Source organism: Ptychodera flava, chromosome 15, assembly GCF_041260155.1.
Source record: "Ptychodera flava strain L36383 chromosome 15, AS_Pfla_20210202, whole genome shotgun sequence".
Lineage (NCBI taxonomy): Eukaryota > Metazoa > Hemichordata > Enteropneusta > Ptychoderidae > Ptychodera > Ptychodera flava.
In genome coordinates this window covers 27,055,410-27,068,954 of record NC_091942.1, presented here as the reverse complement: position 1 = coordinate 27,068,954, position 13,545 = coordinate 27,055,410, and the positions used below count along the sequence as shown (strand labels likewise).

The 13,545-nt window shown below is 37.0% G+C and overlaps 2 protein-coding genes across 2 annotated transcripts in view; one reads left to right on the top strand and one right to left on the bottom strand.

Moving 5' to 3' along the window:
* The window catches only part of LOC139151717 (BTB/POZ domain-containing protein KCTD5-like), a 29,388-nt gene extending 23,083 nt beyond the window's left edge, over positions 1–6,305 (bottom strand). The window contains exon 1 of the mRNA XM_070724690.1: positions 6,066–6,305. Coding sequence (XP_070580791.1) covers positions 6,066–6,266 — 201 coding nt within the window. The 5' untranslated portion in view covers positions 6,267–6,305. The remainder of the gene's footprint in view (positions 1–6,065) is intronic.
* A 463-nt stretch (positions 6,306–6,768) lies between these two features.
* LOC139151716 (ATP synthase subunit d, mitochondrial-like) lies at positions 6,769–13,050 on the top strand. Its single transcript, XM_070724688.1, has 5 exons — positions 6,769–6,964; positions 10,292–10,388; positions 10,881–10,952; positions 11,503–11,565; positions 12,649–13,050. Exons 1-5 carry the CDS (start codon positions 6,843–6,845, stop codon positions 12,775–12,777), a joined length of 483 nt encoding a protein of 160 aa, XP_070580789.1. The 5' UTR covers positions 6,769–6,842; the 3' UTR covers positions 12,778–13,050.
* Positions 13,051–13,545: the final 495 nt, after the last annotated feature.

The following is a 13,545-nucleotide window of genomic DNA, read 5'->3' as shown; positions in this document are numbered from 1 at the left end:
CTTTCCTTTCAAGGTTTGACTTCTCGAACACTAAATTGTTTTATCCTTTTCTACAGTTTATGTCAAAGTTTTCAAGCAAGCACATTGTACAGTGCTACTATCGTAATCATTGTCTTTTCTGGAGAGACCATGACCTAATCATACTTTTGCAGGATCAAAAAATCCCCAAGAAGACAACCTGTTCAGGTTAAAGAAGCCGGTGATGTATTAAAAAATGGAAAGATACCGCTATCAAATGTAGTTTTGTTTTACTTGACCATTGAGCAACTACCAATCTGCAAAGATCAAGTACACAGAGATTGATTACTAAATGTTTTGATTGGTCCATTGTGCTAACTTGTATTTGGAGGATGAGTGACAGAAAAATGTTCCATCTGGACGACATTGGTCAAAACATCACTCTGACTTGCTGTAAGAAATTTGACAAAGTCTTGGGTTATTACGACATCACCAGCAGTTATTGACTGAGTATAGCCTTCAACACTGTCATCCCTGATTAAAAATTCATCTGAGAAAAAAAAAATCACTTCCTTTTGAATACTATAAAGTCTATGACTTGTGGTTGCTGCTGTCACAGGTATTGATATGTGTTGTTTAGCTAATGAACACTGATTGAAACGAATGTTTTAATGGTGTGAAAGTCTGTTAATTCTGCCTGCACCTGTAGAAAAGTCAATAACCTATTAAAGGTACAAAGTGCTGGTTCATTTGGCATTATGTCATGACAGAGAAAGGCAACAATTCTGGCTGTAAAATCAATCACGAACAACCAAACAGAAATAACATTGATTCAGAATGCATTGGAGTCAAATGTACCGATACCTACTTTACTGAACATTGTACTGTACTGTGAACACCAAGTTTAGTGGTTTAGCTAGAGATACTATCAGTTTATTTATGGTAGATACTACAAATTACGTGATTAAATTTGCTTCTTTATCTGTCTAATTTGCTTTCTTTATCTATGGTCAGTAATGCTAACTTTTGATTGTGTTTTCATTATCTTTATTTTGTATATCAATTACAACTTCGTAATTTACCCTAAGAGAATAATGAAACACCCACTATTTAGCTTGTCATCATAGCATCTACGTGTGTAAAATGCATTGTTATTGTTTACATTTGAATTCCAGTCCAGGCCAGAAGTCACTTTTCAACGATAACAAAGCAGTTTACACATGTACAGGTGGAGTTGACGAGCTGAACACTTTGTATATCAACATGCCTTGGGAAGTAGAACAAGACATTATGGTTCACATTCAAAACAAAAGTGGTAAAAGAATTATCAAAAGTTGGCATTACTGGCCCTTTAACTGCAAGCCCACCATGCACAGTACAATAAATTACCCACAATTCTCTATGATTTGTATCCTTGAAGGTTACTTTTCTAAAAACTTTTTCAGTTCTGCATGTAAGCACTAGTGTGCAGCATCAGAATAATTTTTAAATGATATCTAGTAAAAGTACGTTTAGATATTTCAGTGAAAGTTCAAAATAACCACTAAACAACCATAAAAGTCACATTCTTTAGGTACTACAAATGCCTTGCTTTTTGGGCAGCAAGTTATGACGAAGTGAAGGGGTCATTCTCTGAGAAAACTTAGCATGCAAATTTCTTTTGTCACTTCCATTGCAAAAAATCAATATCCTTTTGTTTCATAAAACAGGTGCAACTACCGGGTAGTCTCCCTACTTTCCATCACATTATTCTGTATGGCTGAGGACACAATCTGTGGCAAATTTTACAAAAATGCTATCTCCTCTCTCAATTATGCATAATTTTCCAAATCATTTAAAATGAGAATTGAGAAGAATGACGTGCATAAAAGTACGTTTTCAAAATTTTGATAAAAAGTCTGTGAATTTGTCTACACATGGGAGACAGGGTAGACTTCACTCAGGAATCTTCGAGGATACAAATCATAATGAATTATGGGAAATCTACAGTACTGTGCCACGTATGATCTGTCAACTGTTTCAGCATGTTTCATGAGAGTGAACAATGCCACTAGCTTCATATTAAATTCACAAAAAAGTCTAAAAAGAGTAACGTTGTCTCTTTAATTAATCGGTGCTACAATTTGGGAGATAAGTAAGTGACAAACTTGGTACTATTTCTACCATACCCTATTAAATATGATTGTATTGATTGACTACATGCAAATCTGGTAGAATAAACACTGCTTTAATTAACAATGTGAAAATCAATTCATTTTAACTGCAATGGCAAAAAGTTGATAACCTGCTATAAGAGGCAAGTGGACTGTGGTTCATTGAAGCTGCAACAGAGCAGTGATTAATTTTGACCGAACAAAAATCATGTGCTGCACAAGGAACACAGAATGCAAAAACTATTTTACAACATGTGCTCTTTAGGGATATAGTACACTGTCCTTTACGTCACCTGGTAGTCCCTATGTTGTACTCTGAACTAGTATATCTTCTTTCTATTAAGTACCGTGTCTAACCAAAATACATTAAGCTATTAAGCTTATGAATGAAACCAAACTCTGTGTTTAGTATTATTTTTAAGTATGTTCGGCTTTTCCCCAGTTAACCGGATCTTGGGTCTTAGTCTCTTTCATGGTATTACTGAATCTCATCTGTTCACAACATGTAACTGTTGCACCGACCGATCAATTTTCACATTTGGTCCACTCTTTTGCACTGTGCTGAAAAATCTCTCACTCATACGAGAACGCCACATCTATGAAATTTATGTTGTGCTTGACTTCAATCTAGAAGCCTGGGGTCACCATTGTTTGAAATCGGATGAAAAGAACCCTCAATCATTGCTGGAATGAGTCCTGAATACAACCATCTAATAATGACATCGGCGTAGTCGTGTTGGCAAGTTTGTGGCCCTTACACAATCTTTTTCAAAATTATTGACACTCAACGCTGAAGAGAATTATATTAAAAACAGAAAAAATATGTGTATATAAATATGAGGCAATAAAACATTGAAAAACTGCACTCTTATTCAGATAAAAAAATTTTCTCTTAGAATTCATCAGCATCTGGTACAGGTTTGTGCCTCGTTATTTTTGTACACTAATGAAAACAATTTTTCCCCTATGCAATTATTGAACACATATGAAATTATTGAACACACGTATTACTCTGCCGTGATTATTAACAGCAACCAAACCATGCAGAAACTCTGCACACATTTCCAGAGTTTACATAACTGTATTGCTCTGTTTGCTGAGATAATATTTGCTTTGCACACATCAGGAGATCAGCTGCTTCATTAGGTCTATCTGGCCAGTGTTCTCTGACAATTTTTTGAATTCTGTCGTACGAAGATTCGACATCTTACAAAATGTTTCCCCCCTTTTTTTTCAACTTCAATGTTTCAGTGTGAGACTGTGGGGCATGAAAGACAAACATTGATTTGTATGTACTGTACTAGTTTCTCAATATGACATCTTACAAAATGTGTTTCCCCCTTTTTTCAACTACAATGTTTAAGTGTGAGACTTTGAGGCATGCAAGACTAACATCGATTTGTATATACCACAATAGTTTCCCAGAGACTGCCTTATCTTGTCATCATTTTTACTGTGATTTTTTCAGTCAAGTCTTCATGCTTTCAGAATTCACCTGTCCTACCACATAGATGCCACTGTCCTCAACCATTAGACTTGCATGCCATTTTAGAATTTTGCCAGTATTCCTCCTCCAATCAAAGCCCTGGTACCTGTAACTTTGGTCATTTTTTTTCTGTCAGCCTAATTGTTCTGTGCATCAACAACTACATCTACTCCCTGAAGCATGTTGAAATGATATTCTGCATGTCCACAAAGACAATAAGTATCACGGTTGTTGACGGTTTGGTGCATGCCAAAACAGGATCACTGATCATGAAAGTGCAAGTAACTCATATGCATTTTGTTGGCAAGCCAAATACTGGGTATTTAGAATAAAAATATGAAAATAACTGTCAACTACTACTAGTAATTGCATACAGCCACAGGGGCTTTAAATGGTAAATTACCACAGGTTTTCATGACGACAGATAATTGTTTCCTTACAAACCAAATTTTTGTACTTACAAAAACTACAGCTACTCCCCTGGTAAAAATAATTAATACTAATGGCCAAATCTAAACAAGATTTTAAATTAATTATCTATACAAACGACTCGTACTACCGTAGTATTCATTATTTTGTAAATTTCTCGTCTTGACCAATTGGGATCACCTATAGTATTGTAGAAAGTCACATTTCTGCTGAAATTATTCAAATATTATCATATCAGTGAATGCTTGTGCGTAAACATAAAACTCATTTAAAAAGTTACCGGAATGTTTGCAGCTGAGTAAATAAGTCTCTTGACGTATTTTAATGATCAACAAGGGCCACTGCTTTTGGGAGCTATTGCACTATGAAAGGCTTTAACATAACCCTTATCATTATCTAGAAAAATGATTTCAGATCAAGGAAATCTTTTTTTTCCCAATAACCATAGTAAAAACCAACATTTGGCAAGGATCTGTCTACTTTTGTCATGAGGGTATACAATTGCCAACATGACCATATGGGAAAGCTAATAACATCCGTATGAGTTATTGCGATTATGGTAGTTACTTTGGCATGTCGGTTGAATTTCAACTCATGTTTGATGAACTTTTTTTCCATTTATAGTGTAACACGGTACATTAAAAATTTGGAGAGACAACTCCATGAAATATGTTATTTAAGTTACGGGTGTAATTTATGATGACTGCTCTCTACCAAGCATAGACTCTACAAAAAAATATGACCAGACTTTTTACCTAAAACGAAAACTCTTTTTCCTCATGAAGATTGGCATCTACTGTCAAGTGTCAAAGACGAGGACCTTCCAACACTTGGGCTGATACCACTGTGTTCAGAATGAACAGACTGAATTCATCCTGCCTGTTCAATTAGATATACTTCAATGACACGGGAATGTAGGGTCTGAGTGTTTTAAGTTTTAGTTGTTTAAATCTTTGAAAAGATCATGGTTATTCCTACAAGAACAAATTATGAACTTTTATATCTGAAAGTATGAGATGATAAATATTATTTTATTATTATGAACTTGACTGTACATTATTTGAATGCCTGAAAAGTGTGGAAATCAGAACTTTGCACTCATTATGTCACAGTAGGATGAAGGTGTGATTGTTTGGTATGCAATTTGCATATTCTCATTTCACACCCAACTGAAATCAGTACCATACCTAATCAGAGGAGGACGAGGTACATCCAATTAACATTGAATGAGGTTCAATTTAGGCTTGATCTTAATTAAAACATCGTGTGTTCTACCTAGAAAAAGGTGGGTTAGGGGACCCTAAGGGACTCTTTCCCTGTAATTCTTGGTCTCTACCTGACGAATTAGGATCCTTTACTTTCACTGGATGTGAGGCACCTAGTACCTGAGTGATTTGACCGCAATATATCAGGAGCCCTGGATTGATCAGTTGGACAATGAGATAGTTGGATCCCACACAATTGAATGTTATTATGCAGTGCTCACAATGCATTTTCACCAGACAGATTTAAAAAATAGTCTCCAGATTGAGAGACAGAAGTTTGCTTACCGAGCAAACTTTTATAAACACTTTCATACCTATCTGACAAAAGTACATATCGTCTGTCTGATCATGGGATTTCCCTTAAACCACTATCGTTTGTCAAAGAAAGTGGTGTTTGGACGACACTGACAGGCGTTTTCCACGACACGCCCATTAACTCGCAAAACTGTACCGCAATCCCAAAAATAGCAGTTCACGGCTTCAACTTCTATTTATAGCACACCGCATCTCATATGTAAACAATAGGTGAACCTGTCCGCGTGAGAAGTTCGGTACGGTTTGCAGAAATCTGCAGATTTCTCGGGAAGTATTTAAAGTGAGAAATAAATGCAAGCAATAATACGTGAATGTGTCGTGTCCCTCTATTCTAGTAGCTCAATATGTGACAACAATTGATAGCGGTGATTAACATCGCTGATCTGTCAAGCTTGTCTCTGTCAGTGTATACGAGAATAGAAACCATTTCAAATGTCGAGCAGCTGGGCCAGCCCATACCTTATCTGAGTTCAGGTCGGGATCTTCTTGGCACAATCTGCATAGGAATGACTTGGGATCTCTACACAGCGTTGTTCTCGTCGTAAGAAAAATTTGTCCCCCAACATTCAGCTTCACCCACTTGTTTTTCGGCGTTTCACCTACAACTTCTCCGTCCATTTCTATCGAGTGATTGCTGTTCCAAGTTGAATTCGTCGCCATCTTTTTATTCTCGATGCATAGCGCCCCCTGATATCAACTTTTGCCATTCCGGCATGTTGTCAACCATACAGAGGAGTTGAAATATTTGAATTTGTATGAAAGCTAAACAAGCAAAATAAGTGACTTCTTTTGGGTTATTATTCGTAGATAAAATAAACTGGTGAAAATATTGATTGATAAAAGAAATTATTGTCAAAACATCGTATTTTATTAAATATACATAAAACCTAGTATGGATCGAGGTTAAAAGAGGCACCTTCGTTTCTAGCGCCACCAACGTCGATAATCTCGTCATCATTTTACCTTATTACACAGTCGCTAAATAGTCCCATCATTCAAAATCAACCGAGTTTGTTTCTAATTTATTGATACTGCAAGGCCCTTTCGACTTCATTTTTCAACAAATCGAGTTTACTCATGTTTCTGTCCTGACAAATTAATTTGATAGGCCTTTCCTCGACAAAGTACCTAAACTCATGATATGCCCGAAATGGGAAGGCAGGACTAAGGTAACTTACCTGGCCTCCGCCATCTTGGAAAAACCGGCGAGCATCGTTCACAAAATATCACGCAGAAATGGCAGGCCGTAGGGTTGGCCAAAAAGCGATCGACTGGGCTTTATTCGCCGAGCGGGTGCCTCCAAATCAACGTGCCCAGTTTTTGGCCTTGAAATCAAAGTCTGATGCGATCAAAGCTAAGTAAGTCCTCTGAAGTATTACTACTGTGGTACATACTGTACACCAGCACGCAAGTTCCCATTTAGTGTTCCGCCATCATTGCACGTAGACTTCTGCAGAACATGGGGGAGGTGTTGATTACGATTTAATTACGTGGTATATGTCAGCCCCAGTGCTGGATAATACCATGGAGCTCCATGATGATACAATCCTTTTTGCAGAAAACAACTATTTTAGAAAATAGAGCCTCATGTACATTGTATATGTGGGACGGGGTTTACACTTTTACAGTGGTACCCGGGCAAAAATGTCCAGCAGTACTGTCCTGTCCGGACCAGGTTGTAGCTGTACACCTGTAGCCCTTGGAGCTGGTTTGGCTGTTGTGGGTCGACCACCGTTTCGACAGACGTTGGGACCTGAAATTATTTCAGTTTGCTTTGCTCCTTGCTTTGCTCTCTTGTCATTATTTTTTGCTAAGATTAAGGAATATTGGTTTAATAATTTGGAAACCCCAGTAATATTTCTGCTGTCCCCCAATCTGGTTACGTTTCTAGACATTTGGACACTGAACTGTCATGGCCAAAGTTGTTTCAGCCCCATCTTGTTTTAGCACCAGAACCAAAGACTTTTCACAGGGTTAGCGGTAGGATTTTAAAGTTAGTAGCCACACTTACTCAGTGTGGCTAATTTGGTCCTAATTTTATTAGCCACACGCAACTTTCATTAGCCACACATACTAAATGCTGGTAGAAACATACTTCAGTCTTCAAGTTTTTGATGTGATACATTCATAAATGCATATACATATATGTGTGTATATATATATATATATATATATATATATATATATATATATATATATATATATATATATATATATATATATATATATATATATATATATATATATATATATATATTCATATATATATATACATATATGTGTATATATATATATATTCATATATGCATATACATATATGTGTGTATATATATATATATATATATATATATATATATATATATATATATATATATATATATATATATATATATTTCACTGCAAAGGCTACACAGACAGTAGACATAATCTTTAAGTAAACTAAACATTTGTAAAAACACATTCAGAGAGACACACAAGACCTTATAAACATTTTTCAAGAACAGTCAAATCATCATTATGTGATTTGGGAAAATTGTTTGAACTCAGACCAAAATAAAAATGAAAAAGAGTAAAATATTGATGAACATGTTACATCCTCATCTATATATACTCTTTTGTTGTTGATTTTGCAAAACCTGTATTGCACTTTGTTATCAAGATCCCCAATTGGGATAGGATTTCAATAAAGGCTTACTTCACTTTACTTTACATGCCTACTCTAGTTAAACCAGATACAGAAAGGTGATAGATGAGCGTATAATAGATCATTACAGTTAGTAAAATTACTTTTCCGATCAGAAAAAACTATTAAAAAGGCGTTGCAACAATGAGACATTGAAGTTCCCGCGACAGCATCGTTAGGAAAATGGCACGTTTTGCCAGTACCTTCATGAATCTGTGTCCCTCCGTACCCCCATTACCTAAATAGAATAGTCCCACTCCGCACATCCGCCATTGTTATTCTCACTCAAGGCCACGATGCGTCGCGACGTTGGCTTTCCTTCTCTAAATATGCAATTTCATTTGTTTGACGCTATTATCCTTTCATCAGTGAAGAGTTTTTACCGGTGACTATTACAACTTTCAATGCTATGTCATTGTTTTCACAAGATGTAGACCGTTTGATATTGCAATGTCGACTTGCTTTTATGTGCAGTCAATGCACATGCCATGCCAGTAATAGTTGACGGTTCACACTATGCTGTTGATGACAGCATACACGACGTCTTTGATTCACGTTTACTTTTTTCAAGTTATGATTAATGTGGAAATTTCACTAAAATGTCGCTGATCCAGGGATTGTGTAATCAGTTTGATTTGATACTCCGATATGAAATACTGTGCCAATAAAGCTCGGAATTGCCGCTGAGTTTTGCTGCTTTTAGCTATGGTTGTCCATCTTAGTATCAACGTAATCTCGGAATGCCAGTTCATGGAGATCGAGATCGCGAGAATGTAATTGTAACCCTTAACTGTTTTCTGTATTTTGCCTTCCTTTACAATTTCAAGTAAGTGTTTAAAATAAAAGAGTTTTTTATGTTGTCTTTAGCATATCAATGGAAAAGCATTAAGATTTGGACTGTTTAGTTTTATCAATTTCGACTACAGAAATCAGCTGTCGCCACGCTTTTGAGATCGTGGCGATTGCCGATGGGTTTTTGTTCGCCACAAACAAGTTTTAGTCGCATTTTGCCACTGTGGCGACCTCTACCGCGAACCAAGGACTTTTCAGCACCGCTTTATTTCCCGATAATCATATCAATTAGGACCATTCTCACCAGTAGCACTACAATGCCAAATGGCACTCCTGTTACCAAATTAGGCGTGATACACATGTAGCGTGATGTGGGTCAAGTATACAGCAAATCAATTAGGCCACGCAATTTTACCACTTTATCTGTGATTGCCAAGAAACACACACATTGCCAAGACGATTTACAAATTTTCATCATATGTCAGGCAGGTAATGACTATTAAAGGATGAATATATGTGGAGGCATAATTGTCATCATGGTGGTAGATACACAGCTGCAAGTCTGAAGGCAAAGATCTTGCTTACTGTTTTGACCACTGCAGTTGAAAGAGTTAGCAAAAAACAGCGCATGTTGTTTATAGGGTTCAAACATGAAGCATGCCGAAATGTCTTTGGTCATTGTACCAATGTTACTTTGGGCTTGAGAATACAAGGCCAAAAGGCCTTTGAATGGGCCTTGGTGTTGATGATCCCACTTCCGTTACTGTCCTCATTTTCAGATTGTGCTGGGAGGGACAAACTTGTACTAGTATGACATAAAAACAGTTGTTTAGACACATTAATTGACAGGAAAACGGGAAAATGTCACTGACTGAATTCTTCAGTATCAACAAAAGTTCCTCAGTCAAAAGCATGTTCATTTTGACTCACCCAGCTTATCTACTTGTCAATGAATATAACATAGCTGACGCAAATACCACGGAATGGTCATACAGTCCCACCCAGAATGTGAAAACTAAAGGAACAATACAAACAAACTGAGAAGGGCTAGGTGATCTACTGTACATATTTGATCAGCTTTTGTCTCTGCGATTTCATTCCAAAAGTGGCGGGGACACATCAGTGTCAAATCAAAATAGAGATGACGAAACCCTTTTATCCACAGCTTAAATCTTTCTGACATTTTGCCCATGCGTGTGTCCACTTTCAGATACACAGCAACGCCAGAGAAGCCTCAGCAGATAGACTGGGCTTTCTATAGGGCAAGAGTTCCAATTGCAGGACTTGTTGACCAGTTTGAAAAAGCTGTAAGTATCATACAATGATTCTTGAAAGAAAAGATGGATGGTAGTAGTAATCCAAGTCATGGCCACTTTCTCATCCGTGTCTCTTGATCTCTCTAACCTCTCTAAACCCGCCGAAACATTGATAGTCACTAGCCTTGGCTGGCTATAATATGTACACTTTACAGGGCAAGCTTTTGTTTACTTCTGCATATTCACTGCAAGGGTAGAAGTCTAATGCCTCTTCCAAAACTGACTCAAAATCCATTTTCTTCAGAAGTGGTTTAGTAATTACTATTACAAAATCCATACATTCATACACATCTTCTGGGGATCAGTTTTGATAAGACTACTTCTTCCAAGAGTTGTTGCAAAAGAAAAATAATGCAACAGTTGACAAGATAATTGCCGGCTTCTAGAGAAACTGTATACTCTGATGACTAACTACTGCTGTTAGAATCCTCCCTGTATCTGAAACATAGTTCATCTACCTACTTTATATTTTTTCTTTTCAAGTACAACAATGTGAAGGTCCCAGTTCCTCAGGATACAGCATCAGCGAAAATTGAAGACCAAGTTAAGCAAATGGTAAGGTTTGATACACAGTATTGTTTCTCAGTTTTGTGGCCAGTTCCAATATTTCTAACAGACGGATTGTTCTAGAAATGTGTAAGACTTTGCATGTTTTTATCAAGGCTGTCAAACAGTACCTACATTGTGTCATTTCGCAGTGAAGAAAATCCTTGTTTTTGAAACAAGAAATGCCAATAATTTATTTGCAAGACTGAAGCATACTGGATCCAAACGATGTTGTAGTGTAGTCCATCATTATCCTAGGGGTTAGTTGTATTCATTAATAAGGAAGGCACCTTCAGGCAAGCACTGATTTCTGTCCCACTTCCAGGTGACACAAGAAATTTGCCAAATTTTAAATGAACAAATATAGGTATGCCATAGGGCTTAGTCAGGCAGTTCCTGAATTGACTCAAACAGTGATGAAACGGTGTAAGTTAAATGGCATACTCAGACCAACACGGTCAAAGGCAGCAGTAGTCTGTCAATTTAGTCGAGGCTTTCACATTGGTAGAAAATTTGAATGTCTTGGCATAATTTTCTGAATTTACTTCTCTGCTAACAGGACAAGATAGCTGCTGATTTCAAGAAGGAATCCGATGGACGCATCGCTCGTTTCCAAAAGGAGGTAAGATCTGTAACATGTCTTATGACATTTTCATGTTACCTGTTATGGTTAGTCCCTATGGATTGCAATACCCCGATTCTTACTGCTGGTCCCTGTGGATCACAATACCCTCCATTCTTACCCCGGCTTGTCCTTTATAACATGCTGGCATTTACATGGAGGAACATCAAAATCTTTCTGTATCTTAATCCCGTACAGTAGACTCATTGCATTACTGAATGGGTTACCTCTACAGAGACAAGATATCTTTATTCTGTATGGATTTGCCATCAGAACAAGATTTCAGTCGTGGAAGAGTGTTTCAAATCTTAGAAATTTTCTTATATGGGAATTTATATGTCCTGTTAGTAAACTGTGTCAACACAATGAGAAGTGAAATCACTGAATGGTTTGTTCTGGCCACAGCAGATCAGTATACATTTTGGAAATGTTTGATTAACTGCAGTATGATTTCATTAACAGAATGATGCAGAGACACCTCAATATGAATATACCAATCTCATGATACAAAAATTAGGACTAGTGCATTAATGTTACACTGTATTGAACTCGAGAGCTTGACTCGCAGCAGAGTGATTTGTGAAGAAAGATAACCAATACATATCTTCAGATTATTTGGATAATTTGCTGTCTTTTGGAATGATTCATTTCTATGATTAGTTCCATGTCCGCAATTTTCATGTTTGATAAATGTGGACAATGACAGCCATCTTATCTCGAACACTGAGGAGGTCTGCTATATTTGCAATCAGTAAAGTGTGCACTGTCTTCATTGTCTTGCCACTTTTGTGGCCTGTTCAGAATCTGTACACTGTCATCATCATAACTTTTAAATTTCAGTATTGTTGTGCTGTATGGGTTGATGTGCAGCGAGTTTCAGAAGGTTGTAGCTTATTGGTTTGCTGAATGCCACTGACAGTGATGAAGCATTTCAAGACAGCCAATCAGATACAACCTTGCACGCCGTTTCACATTTTATTCAGCCATCAGTTACAACTCTTTGAGGTGGTGCATATTTGACCCGCTCTTATTAAACAATAACAGGAAAGTGTCATGTTATATTTTTGACATTTGCTTACTCAGGTGGACAGGCTAAATAGCATGATTCCCTTTGAAGACATGACCAAGGAGGAATTTGCCGAGGCCTTCCCAGAGAGCGTTGAACAGAGGAAAAAATACCCCTACTGGCCCCACTACCCGTACTGGCAGTAGATAAGATGGAAACCAATTGGTGCTAGAGTTCTGTCCATCTTACAAGGAGAGTGTCGTTTGTTTGAATAGTCTCTGGGAATGGGCTTCTTCTGCCCAACAAAAGTTTTTGGTTAATGTTGTTTTATTGCACAATCGTAGTGCAAGTGTTTGTGGTTTTGCAAAACATGTAAAATATTCAAGCCATTAACTCAGACCAGCTGGTGTGATTTCATGTCATCAATGGCATTGTAATATAAACAATAGTTTAATAAAAGTGAGTTGGTAATTACAGAATATTTGTCTTTGGTCATCTGTTTCTGGTTGTTGTCCATGCTTTCAAAAGCCGATTATTATGCAACAGATCACTCTGCAGATGTCGCAGTTGTGCAACAAAAAGATAACATAGCCTAGCTTTTAGATGGCTTATCAGAATATAGCAGGAAAACTAAAATGTATCCTGCAATTTTCTGATCCTGCAAATTTTTTGTTCTAAAGATGTAAATACTTCTGTTGGCTTGCAATATTTACATTACTTGTAATTTTAGCTACAGAAATGTGCATTAGTTTATCAATCTTTTCAAACCAGTGACAATCCATATAGTTGCTGCAAAATTCAACTCCAATACTGTCATATACACAGTTGACAAGTATAGGCCATTTCCATTATTTGACGATGCTGTTGCACATTACCATGAATCAGATCGGGGCTTGCATGTGTACACTGTACATCACAACAGTAGGTTAAAACAAGTTGGTGTATTGTTGTTGCCAAGGAGATTACCGGCCACT